Source organism: Cervus elaphus, chromosome 26 (assembly GCF_910594005.1).
Source record: "Cervus elaphus chromosome 26, mCerEla1.1, whole genome shotgun sequence".
NCBI lineage: Eukaryota > Metazoa > Chordata > Mammalia > Artiodactyla > Cervidae > Cervus > Cervus elaphus.
The window spans coordinates 46575791-46597252 of NC_057840.1; the positions used below are offsets into that span (position 1 = coordinate 46575791).

General features: G+C 41.7%; 1 protein-coding gene across 2 annotated transcripts in view; it reads right to left on the minus strand.

Annotated features, from left to right (window-relative positions):
- PDE10A (phosphodiesterase 10A) overlaps positions 1–21462 on the minus strand; it is a 341777-nt gene that overhangs the window by 72357 nt on the left and 247958 nt on the right. For both annotated transcript variants that reach the window (XM_043887946.1, XM_043887945.1), the window contains 3 exons: positions 12906–13026; positions 12355–12404; positions 1769–1909 (listed from right to left, as the gene is read on the minus strand). In XM_043887946.1, coding sequence (XP_043743881.1) covers positions 1769–1909; positions 12355–12404; positions 12906–13026 — 312 coding nt within the window. The remainder of the gene's footprint in view (positions 1–1768; positions 1910–12354; positions 12405–12905; positions 13027–21462) is intronic.

The window sequence follows — 21462 nt, forward strand, 5'->3', positions numbered from 1 at the left end:
AGGAGGAAACGGCAGCCCACTCCAGTGTTCTTGCCTGGGAAATCCATGGACAGAGGAGCCTGGCGGGCTACAGTCCATGGGGTTGCAGACAGTCGGACATGACTGAGCACAAGAGCAGCTGTAAGCAACACTTCTTTATTCCTCACCTTCTAGTGTTAAAATTAAGAGCTTCAGAGGCATAAAGTCACACGTGAAGATTACTCCAAGAGCCACAGGAAATTATATTTATATATATTTTTCTCTTATTTTTAAGGTCAGAATAACACAGAAACACAGGTTAATGAGCGTCACTGTAAGACCCATATTAGGTACTCAAATCAACCAATAATCACCCATTACCTATCATAAGAAATGAAACTGGTTCTTCCACTTCATTTCCTAACTTAGCAAAACCAGTCAAAGGAATCCAAGAAAATTGAATGAATTAACATCAAAACATCGATTCTATTTACTCACTTTCTGCAGTCTACGGGAAGCTTTTCATGAATCAAGACTAGCACGGATCTATCCTTTGTAACTGACAGATCTTTGGAAAGCTTGTATATACACACAACACAACATTTTAAGTGATAATTTATACCATATCTACTTTTAACATTTACTTCCTAAAAATGAGATCGACTCGGTGTACACCATCGTGGGGGTCTGAGGCACACAGCGAGCTGATCTGCTACATTTGGACACGGCACTAGGGTCCCCAGCGCTGCTGGGCCCTCCACCAGCAGTGGCATTATCTTTTCTTTTCCGTGGTGAGAATGATGAAGACCCAGTCTCTTAGAAAGTTTGACAATTATAATATTCTTGTCTGTGTAATTATACTCTGAAATATGTATTTTAAGCACTCTTTTTTTTCTTTTTGATAACTTTTTTCTTTTTGATAACAGTAACTAGCAATCGGATTTGTTCAAGGTCACACGGATAATTAGTGGCAAAAATAAAATGAAGATCTAGATTTTGCGGCTCCAGGTTAGCACTTTTTCAGAGCAAATCCCTGACACCTGTGCCCTTGTTTGTATGCCTGTCAGTTTAATCCTGAGCTCACGCAGTGACCTTTCATCACAACGCGCACAAATACTGGGGGAGACCGGCCCCAGGGCCCCATCTGGTCCTGCTCTCTGTACCCCGGCCTTGGTCAGACCACACTGAGTCCGGCCCACTATGGGATTTGGTTGGCTGAACTGAGGGTCGTGAATCTGACGCAAGCAGAGGCCTGAAAACTCACCTGCCCGTGTGCACTTCTCTCTGACCCCTGCCACCACCATAACATGCCGGGCTAGCCTCAGTGGAGGGGGTGGGGACGCACACAGAGAACAAAGGCCATGTAAGTCTGGCCAGCTCCCAAGGGATGCCCAGACGGCCTCAGACGTGTGAGAGAGCTCGGATCAGCAGAACGGCCGATCCAGAGGCAGTGAGTGGTTGTTGCAGGACACCACTAAAATCTGGGGCAGTCAGTCACCTAGCTAACTTGTTCAAATCTATCCTGCTGGGATACGAAACAGCAAACAGTAATCATTCGGCTTATATGTATATAAGCATACAGGCAAATGTTCAAAGAAGAACTACTCAAACCTAGCTCTTAGGAGGTTATCAGATATATTTCTTGGAGTACAAAGAATTCACTCACTTACATATAAATGCATTTATTGATTGGTATCTTGCTTTTATGCTGCTACAACATGGCTTAAGTTATAACATCAAGCATATATGTTCTCTTTCTTAATTAAATACCTCGGGTTACAAATGTCACACAGGGTGAAAAGCCACTCACCCCGAGGATGTCTTCCACCAGCAACGTTTTTCTGGACTTGGCCACGTAGGCGGAGGTGGTGGTGCCCTGGGCGATGGGACCCGCGGGGATGAGCTTGGGTTTTCCTTCCTTGATTCCAGGCGGGATAAACACACAAAGGCTCTGCGAAGAGGAACAGAACACATTCTAGAAACTGTCCTGCGCTTTTTGGCATGGGACACAAAGACTCCTAGACATCACTTAACGATCACAAGAAATCTGTGAGCCAAGGGAAAGAGGAGACCCAAAGTGAGGGAGGTGCTTTGCAATGAAGCATCTGAGGTGGGATTCCCACGAACACAAGACACACGCTAGACGCAAGACTTGCACGGATGTCCACGCGTGGGAAAAACTCTCAACAGCCTCCTATTTTTATCCACAGAAAACACTAACATGAAGACAGAAACGTAAGCTGTCCTCGGGCTCTAGAAACTACAGATCAAGAAGCAGACAGGATGAGTCCCGCATCCTGCAGACGAGGCACGTGGATCTGTAACTACAAAGTCGATGTGAGCTGGCTGTACTTTCTCATGTTCATTAAAAATCTTTCTCAGAATGTTACTTCTTTATTCTTTTTTTTTTTTTTTTAATAATCGACCACTCCATTCCTGAAACTGGCCTGCCCATAATATTACAAATTTAGAATATTCTTGGTAAAATCTTTGCTCTTCTCTGCACATACACACCAAAAATAAATAAGTAAACAAATAACTGGACAAGCCTGGGTGTATCTCTCCCCCTCAAAAGATGAGGCAGGTGGAGAACATTTAAAGTATCTTAAATTTATTTTTTTAAATATGATCAATCATTTTGACTAAACCCAATCACATTTTAAAATAAGTTTCTACTAAACAAGAATTGCTTATCAAATCATCTAGGCAGGGGGAGCAATATTTTGACAGAACTGCACGGTGATTATATACTCGATTTAAAAAATATTAAAGTTCTGGTAAATTCTCCCAACACTTTACTTTTACCTTAAATGGGACTGCTGTAACTTAAGGATGATGGCCTTTTGAACTAGTAAGTATTAGGCAATCCTCTGATGTGTTGCTTTTCAGATAATGTGGTTTTCCAGCTTTGGAATGTCGGAGACGCAGAAGACGAGGGTTCGGTCCCCGGATTGGGAAGATCCCCTGGAGGAGGAAATGGCAGCCCACTCCAGTATTCTTACCTGGGAAATCCCACGGACAGAGGAGCATGGCGGGCTAAGTCCATAGAGTCACAAAAGAGTCAAACACGACTAAGCCCACATGCGAGCACGCACACACACACACACACACACACACACACACACAATGTCAAAGAACTCTTTCTTCCAATAAAATCTTACAAGGGATTGAGCCCTATAAACCTGAGCTACTTCAATCACTGGGAGCAGAGAGGTGGAAAACAGAGCCTTGGCTCATCCCATGTGCTTTAAGTCACCATTATCTAAAGATTCCAAGTTCAAAATAGCTTTATTCATTAGTATATCTACATTAGCTAGGATTGAGTATAAGCAGTAATTTGCTATTAAGTACAATGTCTGTGAAAAACAGTTTTAAATTGCTTCTTTTAAAAAGTATTAAGCTTAAAATGTTTAAATACAAGTTATACACTTTAAAAAGATTTTTAAAAATTTAACTACATATGTGATGATAATTGACAATTGGACCATATGCATTTTTAAAGTGGGTAGAAATCAGTCACTGTTTTTACAATAGTTACTATAACCTATTATACGCCAACACACATGTGACATAGAAATAAGAATTTCATTAGATTTAGTATCTATCTTGCAAAATATCATTCAATGTGTTACCCTTTCTTAAGATTGACAGGAGAGTAGCAAAATGATCCCAGAACAGGAAGAGAGATGACGACAATAAAAATATAAAAAATACAGTATATGTAGGCTGAATAAAAGTCAGAATTGACAATGATTTATTTCAAACTATGAGAAAGTTAATTACAAGGATGCTGAGTAACGTTTCTCATCTCAAAGTCAGAACTGCAGGAAATGAACTTACATTGACCCGAGTCACTCAGATAACTTTTAAAGAAGTTCCCATGACACCAACAGAAAATAAATGCTAAAGCAAGCTCCCAACAGAAGCTCTGGATATTTTTTAATGGCTGTTGACTCTATGTGTTTGTTGCTTGAAGATATACCACAGACACTTCTTTCAGCTGACTTCTATAAGACCATCAAGGCTGAATTTAATAATATCTTCAAGTTACGTTTAGCTTCATAATCCAGTAATGACGAAATAGCTTATACGGCCCTGTGTTATTAGATCATTTATTTAATATAAACATTGATTGCCTCTATGTAGACTTTCTAGACGATGTACAAGAAACAGACAAGCAAATAATGCACCGTGGGAATATGGCAAGCTACTTTGCATACTAGACTTGCTGAAAACAAATGATTTAGAAATCCTTCAATTACCTGACAATGTGGAAAACTTCTCATGGAAAATAATTATCAAAAATTAAATTATTCTTTACAGTGGGGACTTTGTACTTGTTTCACTAATTGGATTATGATTTTTGTTCACATTTATCAAATAGAAATGCTTACAAATGAGAACTGAGGGCAAGTGCTAACAAAAAAGTAAGTTGTCCTGTGGAGGCCGAAAGCTCCCATCGTATGAAGGGAACGTGAGGCCGACCTGGTCAGACACTTGTTGTGACGCTTTCCCAGCCTCAGTGTCTCTCCTCTGTACTAGAAGTTTCCTCCTCTTTTTGGGTGGCATTTTTTAAACTCCATAAGGTTCCCCTGTGCAACAGCTCCCTTCCTGGCATCATTCCTGATTAAATCATCATTTTCGGATTCACATGGAGTGTGTGTTCAGTAACGGCATGTTGTATGTGATCTCTGAGGTTGATCGGGCTAGCGGGCAGTTATTACTGCAAACAGAAAATGTCAATAAGAAACCTCCAAGCTAGAGGCTGAATATTACAGGTATTCAGGAATAGAGAAACGTTTGTTAGATCTACCTTAACTCACTCCTCAGAAATAATCAAAAAGATAGTCACAGGCTGAAGGGCCTTCTTTTTCCCACTGGCTGAACTGCCACTTTCATCACATAAATCCTCAAGTACACCTGGGTCTGTCTCTGAACTCTCAATTCTGTGCCACTTGGTTTATTTTTCTACCACACTGTTTTAATTACTGCAATTTATAGTACATGCTGTGATCTGGTAAGCCAAGTCTTGCTTTGGTTCTTCATGTTGTAAAATAATCATAATTTATAAGACACCTTTTGCATTTTTCATTGATGAAGGTCCTGCACTGATGCATTAACAACTGATGGGTGGAAAAAAGTTTTTATAAAGAAATGGAAAAATGAAGCAAGGACTTTATTTTTCAAAATCAATCGTTATGAGTTTTTTAAAGATGTGTTTTTAAAGAACTTTAATACAATACTTAAAGTTTACTTTCAATTTAAAGTTATTACAAAATGTTGGCTATATTTTCCATATTGTAATAAAACACATCTTTGGAAGCCTATCTTACACCCCAAGGTTTGTACCTCCCACACCCTCATGTCAGTTCTTACGAATTTTGACATAAGAATTTGACTGGGATGTTCAAATTAATAAGATGAAAAAAGATTATACTCATTATTTATTTTCACAGGAAGATGAATGATAACTTTCATCAAATATCACCGCATAACATATTAAATATAGTAAGGCAATTATGCATATATTCATAATCGATAACATCCCATGTTAAGATGAGTCTCTAAAATTAATTTCTGCTTTAATGTTGTATAAATCTATGAAAACTTTTATTAGCACAAATTTTTTAGAGGCTAGAGATGAAAAACTGCATGAAAATCAAAAACAAAGAAAAGGTTCAAAGCTTCGAATCTCAGCCAACCCTACCCTTTGAAGAAGAGCTTCATGCATCAGGGCGTGCACCTGGCCCCCGACCTGCTGGTCCCTGCAGCTGACAGCTCTGCCGGGGGCCTGGACGAGGCCCTTCACCTCCCAACGCCAGCCGGGAGACTGGCCACAGGGCTGGAAATCAGTCCTGACGCCAGGCAGTGGCAGGGCATAAGCTAGTTTTTTCATTATTTCAAAGAAACTCATGATGAACTATTCAATATTTTTGTGGTAACAGTCCATTTCCAAAAATATTTCTAGAGTTAAGCCATTTAAACTAAAGGAGATTGGTAACGGTAGTCATAATGACTAAGCCGACTCAATGGAGAAATAAAAAAGCATTCAAGTTATTTAAAAAAATCAAATTTTTAGAAATAGGTTCAGTGGAGAAAGAACCATACAGTAGCCTACTGCACATTATTAAAAAAACAGGTTGGGAAACTGATTCATTGACATCAACTAAAGAGATGTCTGCTTTACGTGGCAAACATCTGCTCTCATCTTTCCCATACACAATTCAAAGTTCAGTGTGTTCATGGAAACTTCACTTTTACGTTAAGGGTTCAACTCACAACAGGTGAAGTTTGGAAACACTTTGGCTTACCATCAAGTTATTTTTCTTGGAGACACTAGATGGCGCTGGAGAGTAAAAGATTTTCACTCCGTGCAGAGGGCAGGAGCTACTAGCCCCAACTTCCCTGGAACGTGAGCCAGATCCCTAACTTTGTTTGCATAATTCTTACTAAAGAGGGATGGGATGGAGAGGGAGGCGGGAGGGGGGATCGGGATGGGGAACACATGTAAATCCATGGCTGATTCATGTCAATGTATGGCAAAAACCACTACAATATTGTAAAGTAATTAGCCTCCAACTAATAAAAATAAATGAAAAAAAAAAAAATAAAGTTCACTGTGCATTGACCAAGTCACACTGCTACTCTAAACTAATCCATAAAAAGCTATCTATGAACTTACGTTATGAATTATAAAGTTTGACAAATAATTAGAGATCACAAATTTTTTCAGCTTTCACAAACTACTCTTATAGATAATATTTTAAAAACCTATATTAGAACATTATAAAGTATGCTACATAGTAACTGAAGTATGTGACCTGGTATTAAGCAAAAAATCTTAATCATGGAAAAATCAGTTTTGCCCAAAAAGTATTTCAAGAGCACCCTGTATATGCTCTGCGCCGGACACTGGCTTTGGTCAGAACACAAAAAAGCTGCTTTTTCTACATTTCTCCCAGACTGCTTCCTCCTTCCTTTTCCCTTCTTATCTACTAAGGGAGAGGTCTCCTAAGCTCTGTTCCAACAGAGCTCGCCATCCAAGCTCATTTCAACGCTACCAACCCCAGACCCCACCTGCCAATCAAAGGTGGGGTCCCGGAGCGCCCTGCTTCCTCTCTGCTCACATGTCATCATGCAGGATAACGAACTGTGGATTTCTTCATTCCTCCTACTGACTATACATTCTTTGAGGACAGGGATGATTTTTATATATTTGTAGGCTCAGCAAATTCAACACAGCTTTTGGTATATGGCTGGCGTCTAAAATGGCTTGTTAAATGGCAGGCGTGACCTAATGCTTAACCAATGGAGGTCAAACTAAGATTTAGAAGGATTGAGAATATTGTCAAAATCCCAAAGTAGCGAATTGGAAATCACACGATCCAACTCCAGAATCAAAACTCTTTGGAAGACTGAACAACTAACTGGGGAGCTTCCCTTCTCTCCCAAGCCCTGGAACAGTGTGGTCAGCCAGGCATTCCCTCTTCTGGAGGGCTGTCTCCAGGTGAGCGCGCGCTCTGGTGCATCACCACCGTGTCCCAGAGCGAAGGACGGCCTGAGCAACGCTGGTGCACAAAACCACCGCCAGTGTCCGACTGGCTTAAAAAAAACCCAGCATCACTCCAACACTGCGTTCAATCCCTTCCGCTTACTAGTCTATTGCTTTTCTATCATCACTTGGGTCAAATGGAACAATTTATATTTTCCTCAAAAACTGTCCATTTTACCTACATTTTCACGTTTGTAAGTATGCTCTCATAATTTGCTATTTTCCACTCTATTGTTTTATTTTCTCTTAAATTAGCTTCGAAATGAGTTCAATAATCACATTTAGTGTTTTATTTTTAGTGTTTTCATACCATTTAAGTTGTTTTCTACCATCTACTACACTTTCTGTGTTTTAATTTTTTATCTCTCTGGTAATATGAATGTTGGTTTTAAATTCTACCAGTATAACTTTTGGTGTATTTAAATATTATTTAAGCTATATTTTTCAATGCATCAATTTCAAAAATTAAATTATTTCTACTGATTCTCATTGGTGAAAAAAGAAATCAATACTCTTATAAGAATGATTTAGTCCATGCCATGTCTGTCTTAATCCTTGTACTAATATTTATTGATATCAAGACTAAAATTTTTATTGCAGTCTATTTGGGTTGCATTATTATAATTTTGTCACTAAAGAATATACATTTTGTTTTGAAAGTGAGTCACTAAAAAATACTTTCTAACTATGATTCAAAATCCAGAGACAAGTTTTAAAAACATTGATAAATATCTATAATATGTTGTCTCTCATGTACAAAGGAAGAAATATAAGAAAATATACATGTATCTCCTCATCTGTGCAAAATGTTTTACTTTATTTCATTCAGTTAGTTTACATTTTAGAAGCATGTCAACATCTGTTGCAAGCAATATGGCAGATTAGATAATTTGACACTCCTGAAACAAACATTGTAAAACTGTTTAAAGGCTGGATAAAGAACATTTCACAAATATTTTATAAGGCATTGCTGGGCTGAGAAGATTGGAAGGATCCAAAGAAATCTAAAAGGGAGTAGACAAAGGGACTCTGGGAGGTGAGCAAATTCCAATTTTCTTTTTTTTTCTTGAGAGCATCAACTAAAGCCTAGATACAGAGTTGACCCTTGAAGAACACGGGTTTGATCTGTGTGGATCCACTTACATGAGGATCTCGTTCAATAAATGCCACAGTAGCGCTGTACACCCACGACCGATTGAATGGGCAGATGTGGACTTGTGGATTCTGAGGGCCGGCAGCAAAGTGCCACGTGGATTTGTTCGAGGGTCAACTGTACCGACCTCGGCAGAGTCTCATGGCTAACAGAGGTAAAGCCTGAGACCTCACCACTGGGAAGTCTAATAGGAGACCCCCACTGGTCAGGCCCAGCCCAGGGCTATGGGCTCATCTCAGTCTGAAGAGTGAAGACACTTACAGCTGCAAGGGGGTGAAGGGAACCAGAATACCCTGAATTTATTGCTGCAGAGAAAATAAAAATCTCATCTGAGAAGTAATAACTGCGCATTGTGTGGATGTAAGGCTTGAATCCACACCACTCAGTGGTCGGGAAGAAAATCTCAGCCATACGAGTTAATCAAAATAGATTTCAAGGGGTGGTACCTTCGGTGAATGGCAAAAACAAGTACATATCTGATCTCTAGAAATAGAACGGGAAAGGAACAGCCTCAAGAATATCCATTGAAAGGGGCCAAAGGAATAATATGACTTACGGGAGTAGAACACATTCATTATCCCCTAAAATTATCCTCCCAGGGAGAAAGGTCTCTGCCTTTGTGACATTTATATGCTGGAGAGAAAACTGGATAAGCAAATAATCAAACAAGGCACAGATAAACACCTAATTACAGGTTCAGCTCAATTCTATGAAGAAGGATCTGACATTAAGAAAGCATAGCAGAGTGGAAGCTGACTTCGGAAGGTGAGGAAAGGCTACCGTTTTGCTCTGTACCCTGCTCCTCCTAGGGCTATGCTAACAAACAGGATACACTTGGTCCCTGAGATGTGGGGAAGAAAGGAGTAAAGACTCCATCAGCCTGGAGAGAACCACATAGAGTAAATCAATTGACCTTGGGGTTTAGAATGAGGCGCCAACTAAAGCCAGAGAAGACATTACCAATCCCTCAATTAAGTTACAAAGTGAATGTTAAGTGAAAGGATTAGATACATGCAGAATTACATTTTAGGGGTTTCCCTGGTGGCTCAGTCAGCAATGCAGGTCACTCCCAGCACAGGAGACCCGGGGTCCATCCCTGGGTCAGGAAGATCCCCTGGAGAAAGAAATGGCAACCCACTCCAGCACTTTTGCCTGGAGAATCCCGTGGACGGAGGAGCCTGGGGGCTACAGTCCACGGGGTTGCAAAGAGTCGGACACAGCTTAGCAACTAAACCACAACAGAATTACATTTGGGATATTCGAGCTACAAAAGCTTTTTCTAAACCACAATCAGGCAGAAGTCTGCAACAACAGGGTAGAGAAGTATAGCCAAGTGATTAAGAGCAGGCGGCGTGGGAACCTAAACCCCGGCTCGGAGCCAGGCCCGGTTAGAGGTTCCTGCAGAGGACCAGGCTCCCGGTCGTCTGCCCTTCCCACCTCCGCAGACCAGCTCTCCCCTCCTTCCCAACGTCCTCCACACAGAGCAGAAGAGGGCCAGCCCCGGGGCAGCCGCGCCTCGGCCGAGGGCTTGTATCATTTCTTTCCAGGCAGACAGCCAGAACGCTGAGTCCACAACCCAGGGGTCGGCAGCGAATCTACTGGTCCCAGCCTGGGTCACAAACAGCTGTGACTGAAGGTCAAGGGTCACGATACAAACACAGCTGCTGTGGACCATCCCTGCGGATTGTGTGGAGACGTCGGGGAAGGAGTGATAAGACCTGGACTGCTGTGGTTAGTTACACGATAATATGCACACCAGAGATCATGGAAATTACTGTAAAGTATTGTTCACACCTACATCTACAACTACAGCTACATTCACATCTACATCTACAACCTACAGTCCATCGACGGATGGATAAAGAAACTGGGGTACAGATACACAATGGAATACTACTCGGCCGTAAACAGGAACACATTTGAATCTGTTCTAATGAGGTGGACGAAACCAGGGCCCATTATACAGAGTGAAGTAGGTCAGAAAGGGAAAGAGGAATAGCGTGGGATCTGGACAGACGGCACTGATGGATTTATTCTCAGGGCAGCACCGGAGAAACAGACATAGAGGACAGGCCTACGGACGGGGAGGGGGGAGGAGAGGAGGGAGAAGGGGGGACGTGTGGAGAGAGAAACAGAAGTTCACAAGACCGTGTGTAAAACAGGCAGCCAGCAGGAATCTGCTCTGTGACTCACGGAACTCAAACAGGGGCTCTGCGACAGGCTGAAGGGTGAGCAGGGGAGGGAGATGGAGGGAGGCCTGGGAGGGAGGGGGCAGGCGTGCACCTATGGCTGACTCTTGTCGATATGACAGAAACCCACAAAATTCTGTAAAGCAATTATCTTTCAATTAAAAAATGTTAAAAAAATATATCGTAAATCATACACTAATTTTTTAAAAGGAAGTCTTGGTTTTTAAACAAAAATTTCAAATTTTGGAAAAAAATTTTTAGAACGACTAGGACAGAAATCTATTCGTTATTTCAGTAGCTTCATCATTTTTAAAATACTATCAGTATGTAAAACAGAAAGCATTTACAGGTAGGAGTAGTATCTGACTAATTCTATTTAATAAACCCTCTTGCTGACTGCTTATGTGAAAGAAAATAAGAGAGAATACAGGTGAATACAGAAATGAATAAGGAGTGGTGTGGTCCTTATCCTAAAGAGCTTTTAATCTTGCAACACAGATCATCATTACACAAGGGGAGCAAGGGGTGTGCAAATGAAGAGGTCATTTAGGAGTAGGGTCATCCAGCCAATAAGGGCTTTTTGTGCAATGGCTTTCATGGTTTGGACTACTGTACTATTAATGAACACTGCTAAAAATATCAGAATACTGTGTCTCTATTCCTATTAACATTTAATAGAATATAAATAGCATGCATTTTGCTTACTCACAAAACAAGTATCACATTGCAAAAATGCATACCAAATCTCAAAGAACAAGACCCAACACACAAGAAATACAGAGTAAAGTTTGCAAAAATAATGGTATAACTGAGTTTTCTTCACTTAACCTATGAAGCTAAGTGTTGCTGGCTCAGAGTATTTTTCTAAAATGTTACATGTGTGTTAACACCACAACAAAAAAGCAAATGCCAGTAACTGAGTGTCCTGAAATCCTTTTTGAAAGCGCCTAAGAAAGCTGCACTCGACAGCAGACGGCGCTGTGAGTGAGTCAGTCCAGAAAGACAGCGTCCAGCCTGTTCTGCCGACGGGTGGGCCGGGCACCCTGAGCGGCTCCAGCCACAGGGCAGCCCGAGTCACCGGCCACAGCTCAGGGATCCAGACGCAGCAACTGCGTCCCAGCGCTTCTCAGAGTGAGCTTCACAGAGGCTACAAAACTCACAGAAAACCCCCGCTCTCATTTGCTTCTACCGCGGATTGCGTGCAGAAAAGGGCATAGACTGCCCCCGACACCCCAGCCCACAGTGGTGAAACAACTTCTGTACAGAACAGTGAGTCTAGAAACGCCACTCATGAAACAGCACAGCGCAAACCAAACCAAAACAATAAAAAAAGGTTAAGATTTTAATGGCTAAACGTCACCATGTTGGTAAAATACTCAACCGGTAATCACCACGTACAGAAACAAAACAGGAAATGCTGGGTAAAGTACTTAGTTATGATACATTTGTTGTTTGTAACATTCTCTTACCTAGAGCACCTGAATCTAAGTGTAGATACTTACGTTATTGCACTCTCCCAGGAAATACAATGCAAATCCATCAGCTTTCGTGGCTGCCAAAGTAACAGAAAAGGAAGAGACTAATCTCAATGCAAGAACATAAGATGCATGAATTCTCTAAGGTCAGGCTTCAAATATGAGTCTTTTGAATGGATTTGTTAGCATAATTAATTTTTATACAGTAAACTGAACTAAATAATTTATGGTTTTACTGAATTACATACGTAGAATATTTTCATTTCTTTTCATTAGCTATTTCTGTTTTTTAAGATGTGACATTCTCAAAGGCACACAGCAATGTACTATGTAATAATATACTGGTCAAAGTTTAAATATCAGAGTTATTAGAAAATATTTTTAAAATTTGAGACATATTTAATTTTAAAGCATTTCAAAACAGACAAATGGCATTTATAATACTGAATAACCAATATAATATAGGCATCAACCAAAAAAGAATGATGTCTATGCCTACATGTCATCAGTGAAGAGAACATAATTTAATTTACTTTGGTATAATCTTTCTACTAGGAGGAACATAGAACGTTCCTTACCAATTTTGATGATGCTACTCAATTCATAGAGGAGTAGCTGGTTGTCACCTCCTGTATCCAGCCGTTGTTCTATATAGCTGTTTAGTTCATACACAACTCCTTGCATATTTGTATCTTGATACTTTGAATGAAAAAAAAAGAGGCATAATTAAATATAAAAAAATTAAAATTCCTTAGTTTGTCACATACTCAATGAATATACACGGCTTTATATTATATATTAGCTGTTCATGATGTTTTTATAGAGCATGATTTAATTATTATGATGGACCATAAAAATAGATTGAAAGTTAAAATTGCTACAACTTAGGATATCTATAGACTCCACGAATGAATATTTATATTAAAATATTGAATGTTACAAGTTTGTTTCTGAAGTTTTAAATACAGTGTGATCAAGCAAGCTGGATCAGTAAAGACAATTCGGAAATTTGTTAAGTGACTGAAACGTCCTAAGATGCACTGCACTGGGTAAAACGAAGCTTGTTTATTACTCTCCACTCACTGGGGTCCATGGAGTGACCCCTGGACCCCTGAGTCTGATCTCAACTCTGCCACTAGAGCAGGAGCGGGGGGCTCTCACGGGAGCCGCCCCTGCGCCAGCAGGAGCCCCACAGCAAGCCGGTGGTGTTGGCCGCCCTGAGCGCCCGGGCGGGAGCCGGCGGACAAAAGCCCGGGAAGACGGCGGAGGCTGCGCCCGACGCTGGGTCTTCTTCAAAGGACTGAAAGTCCGTCTTCTGGTGAGCTTCCCTGCACGGAGCGCGCCTTCCCAAGCCTCCTCTCCAAACCACGGACATGGTGAACTTTAAAAATAAAAAATTCTCTCACTCTGAGGCTCCAAAGACTCCGGGGTCTTCCCAGCGCACTTAGACTAAAGGCTTCTCCCAGGGTGGTCTCTGAACCCAGCAAAATGTGGTGATCTTCTGCTTGGGAAACCATCTCAGGCCGTCTCTCTCTCTCTCTCTCGCTCGCTAGACCACCCAGCCATCGTTCGCTCTGGAAGCCCTGCAGCTCGCTGTTACTGCTGGGCCTGCACTCAGCCCTCCGCGGGGCGCACACACAAAAGGATGGATGAGCCGGTCAGTCAGTCGTTGCACAAACACGCGCGGCCAGAGCTGACGATCCACTGCCACACACAGGCACTCTTCCCGACACGAGAAAGGCTCGAGCCTGGACAGAATAAAATCCCAGTCCTCAAGGAACTTACACTCTAGCTGGAAGAGAATAAGTAAGCTACACAGTGTGATGGAAGGTGATGGGCATGGCGCAGACGGGAGAGCTGGGAAGGCTGACGGTAAGTGGTTTTGGAGGAAAGGACGGCTTTTTAAACGGGATGGTCAGGGACGGAAGGATCCAGAGACACGAGAGACACGGACAGGCTCGGGTGAAGGGCAGGTCTGCCTAGTGCCCCCGGCTGCCTTGTAGAAGTATGCTGGTTGTCCACCACCTATCTCTGCTGCTGACCTACTAACAGACTCAAGTCCAGGCAGACCCCAGAAGATGAAGTAACAAGGATAAACTGTCAAGAGATGAGATGGATGAGATTCAGCCAACCTATACAAACCTGGGCTTCCTTGGTGGCTCAGAGGGTAAAGCATCTGGCTGCAATGCAGGAGACCTGGGTTTGATCCCTGGGGTGGGAAGATCCCCTGGAGAAGGAAATGGCTACCCACTTCAGTATTCTTAACTGGGGAATCCCATGGACGGAGGAGCCTGGTAGGCTACAGCCCATGCGGTCGCAAAGAGTCGGACACGACTGAGCGACTTCACACACACGTAGAAACCTGGGAAACAAATGAGGATGAACCTCACGGGGGCTGGAGTCGGGTAGAATAAAGATAATGTTGGATCAGGCAGATGAAGGAGGGGTGCAGTAAACAGAAATACTGGGTTCAGGGGGATTGCACTTGGGACAGCTGAAATCTGCAGCTCCCGCCAAATGGCTGACATTTGCTGCTGCTGCTGCTAAGTCGCTTCAGTCGTGTCCGACTCTTCCCGACCCCATGGACTGCAGCCCACCAGGCTCCTCTGTCCATGGGATTTTCCAGGCAAGAGTACTGGAGTGGGCTGCCATTGCCTTCGACTCAGTAGAGGAGTCCCTGTAAAGATGATAGCAGACTGACTTTTCCCTGACGATGCAATTCTGAGAAGAGGCCCTTCAGTGTGACCGAATGCAGAGCTGAGAGCAGTGACCAGCTGCTCTCCATCTCTTTGGGCAGGAAATGGGTCGTCACACACAAGCGAGAACAAGCAGACACTTGGGGTTATGGACACTTTATCAAGAGGTTTCCTTTCAAGTCTCTGAGCTTTCATTTTTGTCATTTGCGTAATAAGAACATTGAAATAGACTGTATTTAAGATATCTTTCAACAGTAACCTTCTGTGGCAATCTATGACCTCAAATTTTGTTGCTGTTTATATTAAACTTCAAATTCTAATCTTGAAAATAATAGATGGGTTACTTTTAGTAGACCCTGTTTCCTTTGATTAGCAATAATTGCATAAATACCATAAAAGCAAAATATTTAACTATGACTACTAAGTTATGCTAACATAATATTACCTCTCAAATATTAAAGGTTCAGATGGTAAAGAATCTGCCTGCAATGCAGGAGACCTGGGTTCAATCCCTGGTTCGGGAAGATCCCCTGGGGAAGGGAATGGCAACCCACTGCAGTATTCTTGCCTGGAGAATCCCATGGCCAGAGGAGCCTGGTGGGTTACAGTCCATGGGGTCACAAAGAGCTGGACATGATTGAACGACTAATACACACACCTTCACACTTAGTGGATCATTCAAATCACAATAAACTGAAAATGTTAAATTATATATAAATAAGAATAATAATAACAATTATTTGGCCTCAGCCTTATGGCCGTTTTGCTGCTCATGAGTACTATTATGAGAGGAAAGGCAGAGGGAACAAGTGGAGATGAAAGTCAGCTAAGGCACTTCTCTTACGGAAACAACATGATGAAGAACGTTTACCCAGGGATCAATTCAACTCAGTCAAATAAACTTTCAGTTCTACGTCTTGCCTAACAGGAAATTACAACCGTCTATAAGTGAGGTTGTTAAGACCTTGTATTTACACAGCATTCCAACTTCACAAAGTCCTTTCACCACCGCCTTTATTAAAAGAACCCATATAAAGTATGCACTGAATATCACAGACATTTCTCAATCAAGAGGAGTCAGAACTCGAAGATTCAATGAATTGGGTGGTGGAAACCTCAGAATCAAACTGGACACAGTCACCCTCATTTTCTGTTCTATGTTGGTTTTCAAGCAGTACTTGCTTTTCATTAGAGAAACCACACAGACACACACACACACACACACAGGATGTGCAGAGATATGACTCCATTGATAGGACTACAGTGATCCAACATTAAAACTGGCAACTATCTCAGGAAAGCACTGAAACTGTGAACTCCATCAAGCTCTGACGGATGGTGTTGCGTCCCATGAAACTGTAGCATGTCCTAAATCGTCCCTGTGAGTTTGCTGTGGTGCCTGAGGGCAACTGGAACACCACTTGGGGACACCATCATCTATCCTGTATTTGCTATTTGGCATTCTACTGGGGTGAAGAGCTTTCTGTTTTCCCTCATTCATTCATTTACATGTGTATGGACTCACAGATGCTTATTTTGTTCAACATGTGTAACTAATTAATAATAATTTTGTTACACACACATTTTAATATTCAAATTGTCCCAAATCTGACCAATGGAAACCTCCTCAAAATAGCTCATATGCTCTTTCAACAAATCTTCTTGATTATTTCAATACTTTCTTACTTATCAAACATCTTGCTGGCCCTTGATCCAGCTAGTTCTGCTTCTCAAAGAAGCCCTAGTTTCTTTCAGTGGCAAATGATATTTAAAATCCAAGAGCTGGAGCTATATGTGCCCACTACTGTCACTGACTCTAAGCTTCTCATCAACACAAATATAATACATATATACTATATATACATACTATATATATATATATATATGAGAGGGCCTCATGTAAATATATGTATTATATTACACTTACACGGGCAATTAATCTATGACAAAGGAGGCAAGAAAATCCAATAGAGAAAAGACAGTCTCTCCAATAAATGGTGCTGTGGAAACTGGACAGCTACATGTAAAAAGGTGAAATCAGAACATGCTCTAGCACCATATGCAAAAATAAACTCAAATTGGATGACAGACCTAAATGTAAGACCAGACACCATAAACCTCCTAAAGAAAAACACCGGGAGAGCACTCTACACAAATTGCAGCGATAGTTTTTGGATATTTTTTGGATCTGTCTCCTAGAGCAAAGGAAATAAGAGCAAAAAAAAATTTTTTTAAAGGACCTAATTAAACTTAAAAGCTTTTGCACATCAAAGGAAATCATTAACAAAATGAAAAGATAACCTACTGAATGGAAAAGATAGTTGCAAATAATGATTGACAAGGAGTTAATATCCAACATATATAAACAGCTCAACAATTCAACATCAAGAAAACAAAGAAACTGATTTAAAAATGGGCAGGAGAACTGAGTAGACGTTTCTCCAACAATACTCAACATCACTGATCATTAGGGAAATGCAAATCAGAACCACGATGAGATATCTCCTCATACTTGTCAGAATGGCTACCATCAAAAAAAAACACAAATAATAAATGTTGGTGAAAAGGGAACTCTTGTGCACTGTTGGTGGGAATGTAAATTGGTACAGCCACTGTGGAAAATGAGAGGATTCTCAAAAACAAAAAACAAAAAAACAACCTGAAAATAGAACTATGTTAGGGCCAAGCAATTCCATTCCTGAGTATATATCCAAAAAACCCAAAAACACTAATTAAAACAGACACGTGTACCCCGAAGTTCACAGCAGCTTTATTTACACTTGCCAAGATATGGAAGCAACCTAAGCGCCCAGCAACAGATGAATGGTTACAGACGCGAGATATAATGGGATACTGCTCATCCACAAAAAGGGAAAGCTGCCATCTGCAGCAACAAGGATAGACTTGGAGGACAGGACGCTAAGTGAGACAAGTCAGAAAGACAAACACGGCATGACATCACTCAAGTGTGGACTCGAAAACTACAACATACGAGTGAAAAAAGCAAAAGAGCAGCGGACTCAAAAGCACAGAGAAGAAACTAGCGTCACCAGTCGGGAGAGGGTACAGGAGAGGGCAGCACTGGGGCGGAGGATTAAGAGGTACAGACCGTCACATACGCAGTGAGCTACAAGAGCACGTTGGGCAACATGGAGAATCCAGCCAGCCTTCTGCAGTAACTCTACACGGAGTATCACCTTTAAAACCTGCTGCTGCTGCTGCTGAGTCACCTCACTCGTGTCTGACTCTGTGCGGCCCCATAGACGGCAGCCCACCAGGCTCCCCCGTCCCCGGGATTCTCCAGGCAGGAATACTGGAGTGGGTTGCCATTTCCTTCTCCAGTGCATGAAAAGTGAAAAGTGAAACTGAAGTCGCTCAGTCGTGTCCAGCTCTTCGCAACCCCATGGACTGCAGCCTACCAGGCTCCTTCATCCATGGGATTCTCCAGGCAAGAGTACTGGAGTGGGGTGCCATTGCCTTCTCCCCCTTTAAAAACTTTTAATCACTAACAGTAACTGTTAATCACTAACCTATAACTTATATTGTGTAGCAAATATACTTCATTAAAAAATAAGATTTTTAAAAATTAAAACATAGTTCTCAGAAAAATATAGAAACAAAATTATACTAGGCAAATACTTGAGAGGGTTATTCCTGGGTCAAAAGTACTCTATGTTTAACTTCACGAGAAAGTGGCAAACCTTTTTCAATGTTACATATTAAGAATAAAGTTATCAAAATGATTTGGGTATTTTAGAGGAAAATAAGTTATAAATAAAGGCCATTTATTTCATACAAACACCACAGGCAGGGGAAATCTAACTAAGGATGAGCAGTCACAACGAAGAGTTAAGGAAACCTGTGGGCCTCAGAGGCACTGAAGGAAAAAAAGAGCTAGGAAAGAAGGCGTCACTGACTCTTTGCAAATGCTCATTGTAAAATTTAAAAATCCGTAACAGCAAGCAAGGGATCCGCAGACATCCATCCTGACACCAAGGGGAAGCTGCCTCGCTTGTCCTACACTTAACTGAGTGCATGGGGAAGCCCGCATGTGAGGCTGGTTCAGAGTCGTCCGCAGCAGACTGCAGGAGTTCAGAGGGAGCATCTTACAAAAAGCTACAAAGGACGGAGAAACCTGGATGGAGGCCGAAGAGCAACAACCAGGACAAGAGGACAGAGAGACCGCAGGTTACCCTCAGGCAAGGCAGGAAATTCATGTTGAAAGTGGTGAAAGCAAGCATGCTACAATGAGGGAGGCATTCTGTTGAAAACATATCACCAGCTCAACATAAGGACAGTTCAGTTCAGTTCAGTTCAGTGGTTTAGTCGTGTCCGACTCTTTGCGATGCCATGGACTGCAGCACGCCAGGCCTCCCTGTCCATCACCAACTCCTGGAGCTTACTCAAACTCATGTCCATCGAGTCGGTGATGCCATCCAACCATCTCATCCTCTGTCGTCCCCTTCTCTTCCTGTCTTCAATCTTTCCCAGCATCAGGGGCTTTTCAAATGAGTCAGCTCTTCGCATCAGGTGGCCAAAGTGTTGGAGTTTCAGCTTCAATATCAGTCCTTCCAATGAATTTTCAGGACTGATTTCCTTTAGGATGGACTGGCTGGATCTCCTTGCAGTCCAAGGGACTCTCAAGAGTCTTCTCCAAACCATACTTGAAAGCATCAATTCTTCAGAACTCAGCTTTCTTTATAGTCCAACTCTCACATTCATACATGACTAATGGAAAAACCATAGCCTTGACTAGAAGGACCTATTAAAAACTAACTTTCCTAAAGAATATTTAGGTTTTCAAAGGACTATTTCAACTAATTTAATTTCAGGCAAAAAAGTCCAAGAGATGAAAGGGCTTTTCATGATAATAAATTAATTTAGGAAAATGAGTCCATGAGATAAGACATTTTCAAATCACTCATGTAGTAAACATTTCTGATATGTCTAAGACTGTTAACATAAAAAAATTAAGCAATCAAGAGCAGATCAATAAAGAGAAGGCTAAAGAAACAAAACATGTATCTAAGTGCTTTACCCAAGTAGATGTATTTCTGAATGTCAATACGTAAATAAGTCTTTTAAAACAAATATTTCCTCAGCAATGTGTCAAGCACTATAAGTATCAGGTAAGGCTCTATCACTCATGGAACTGAAATCCCCGTGGGGAGAAAGCAATATACAAGGAAACAGTGATAATGTCTGCGGCAAAAATGTGCCCAGTCATGTCTGACTCTGTGTGACCCCATGGACTGCAGCCCTGCCAGGCTCCTCTGTCCGTGGGATTCTCCAGTAAGAATACTACAGTAGATTGCCATACCCTTCCCCAGGGGCTCTCTCCAACCCAGAGATGGAACACAAGTCTCCTGCATTGCAGGCAGATTCTTTTCCATCTGAGCCACCAGAGAAACCCCCCCTGGGAAGCCCAAATTAAACATACTATGATTCCGTTGCCATCTTTAATGTAATAAACTACAATCTAAGGGAAACTGGATTTTATGCACAACTGCTCTTTGACTAGATCATTACTATATTCTTGTTTCATACAACAAAGAAATGTGCCCAAAACAATGGACTGTAATTAGCCTCTGATTCTGTGACCGGGCTTCCCAGGCATGAAGAATCTGCCCGCCCAGTGCAAGAGACTAAAGAGACGCAGGTTCAATCCCTGGGTCAGGAAGATCCCCGTGGAGAAGGGAATGGCACCCCACTCCAGTATTCTTGCCTGGAGAATCCCATGGACAGAGGAGCCTGGTGGGTTATAGTCCATGGGGTCGCAAAGAGTCAGACACGACTGAGCGACTCAGCACTCCTTCCCTTCCTTCCTTCTGTTGCCAAGAACAAACTATACTAAGATCAACATCTTAATACCGTTTCTCCACTGTTAATATTTTCCAACACCTATACTCTCTAAAACAGAGTTGTGGTTGCCAAGAACGGTCTTAAAAAAACAGGTAACAATTTAGAACCTTGTGAAAGAAGAAGGTGTCCAGTTCCCATTTAAAAAATATCATAACGGCTTGATAGTGTGTTTAATTACTATCATCGTGATTAATAGGATCTGTATTCTTCTTTATATCACTGATATGATTTTATTATCACTGATCAGGAACAAACTAATAGACCGACGGTTTGTGTGTCTGTCGTTAAGATGACGGGTTTCATCCTTAGCACACGCAAACAAAAGTCACTGTTTTCGGCCACCATTTCCCAGTATGTAAATAGCATGAACCATGTTCTTACAGCAGACTGACGCATTCAGCTACACGGGGAGATATTCTGCCGCTCAGTCTGCGGAAGCCGAGGTGCTGAGAACTGAGCCTCCACACAGGCTTGCGAGGTTTCTGTGGCTATAGTTAGTAACGAGCCGCGAAAGCTGTGGAATGAAACTTATCTAAAACGAACCATACTGTGCTTTAGAAGAAATTTTGCTCTGAGT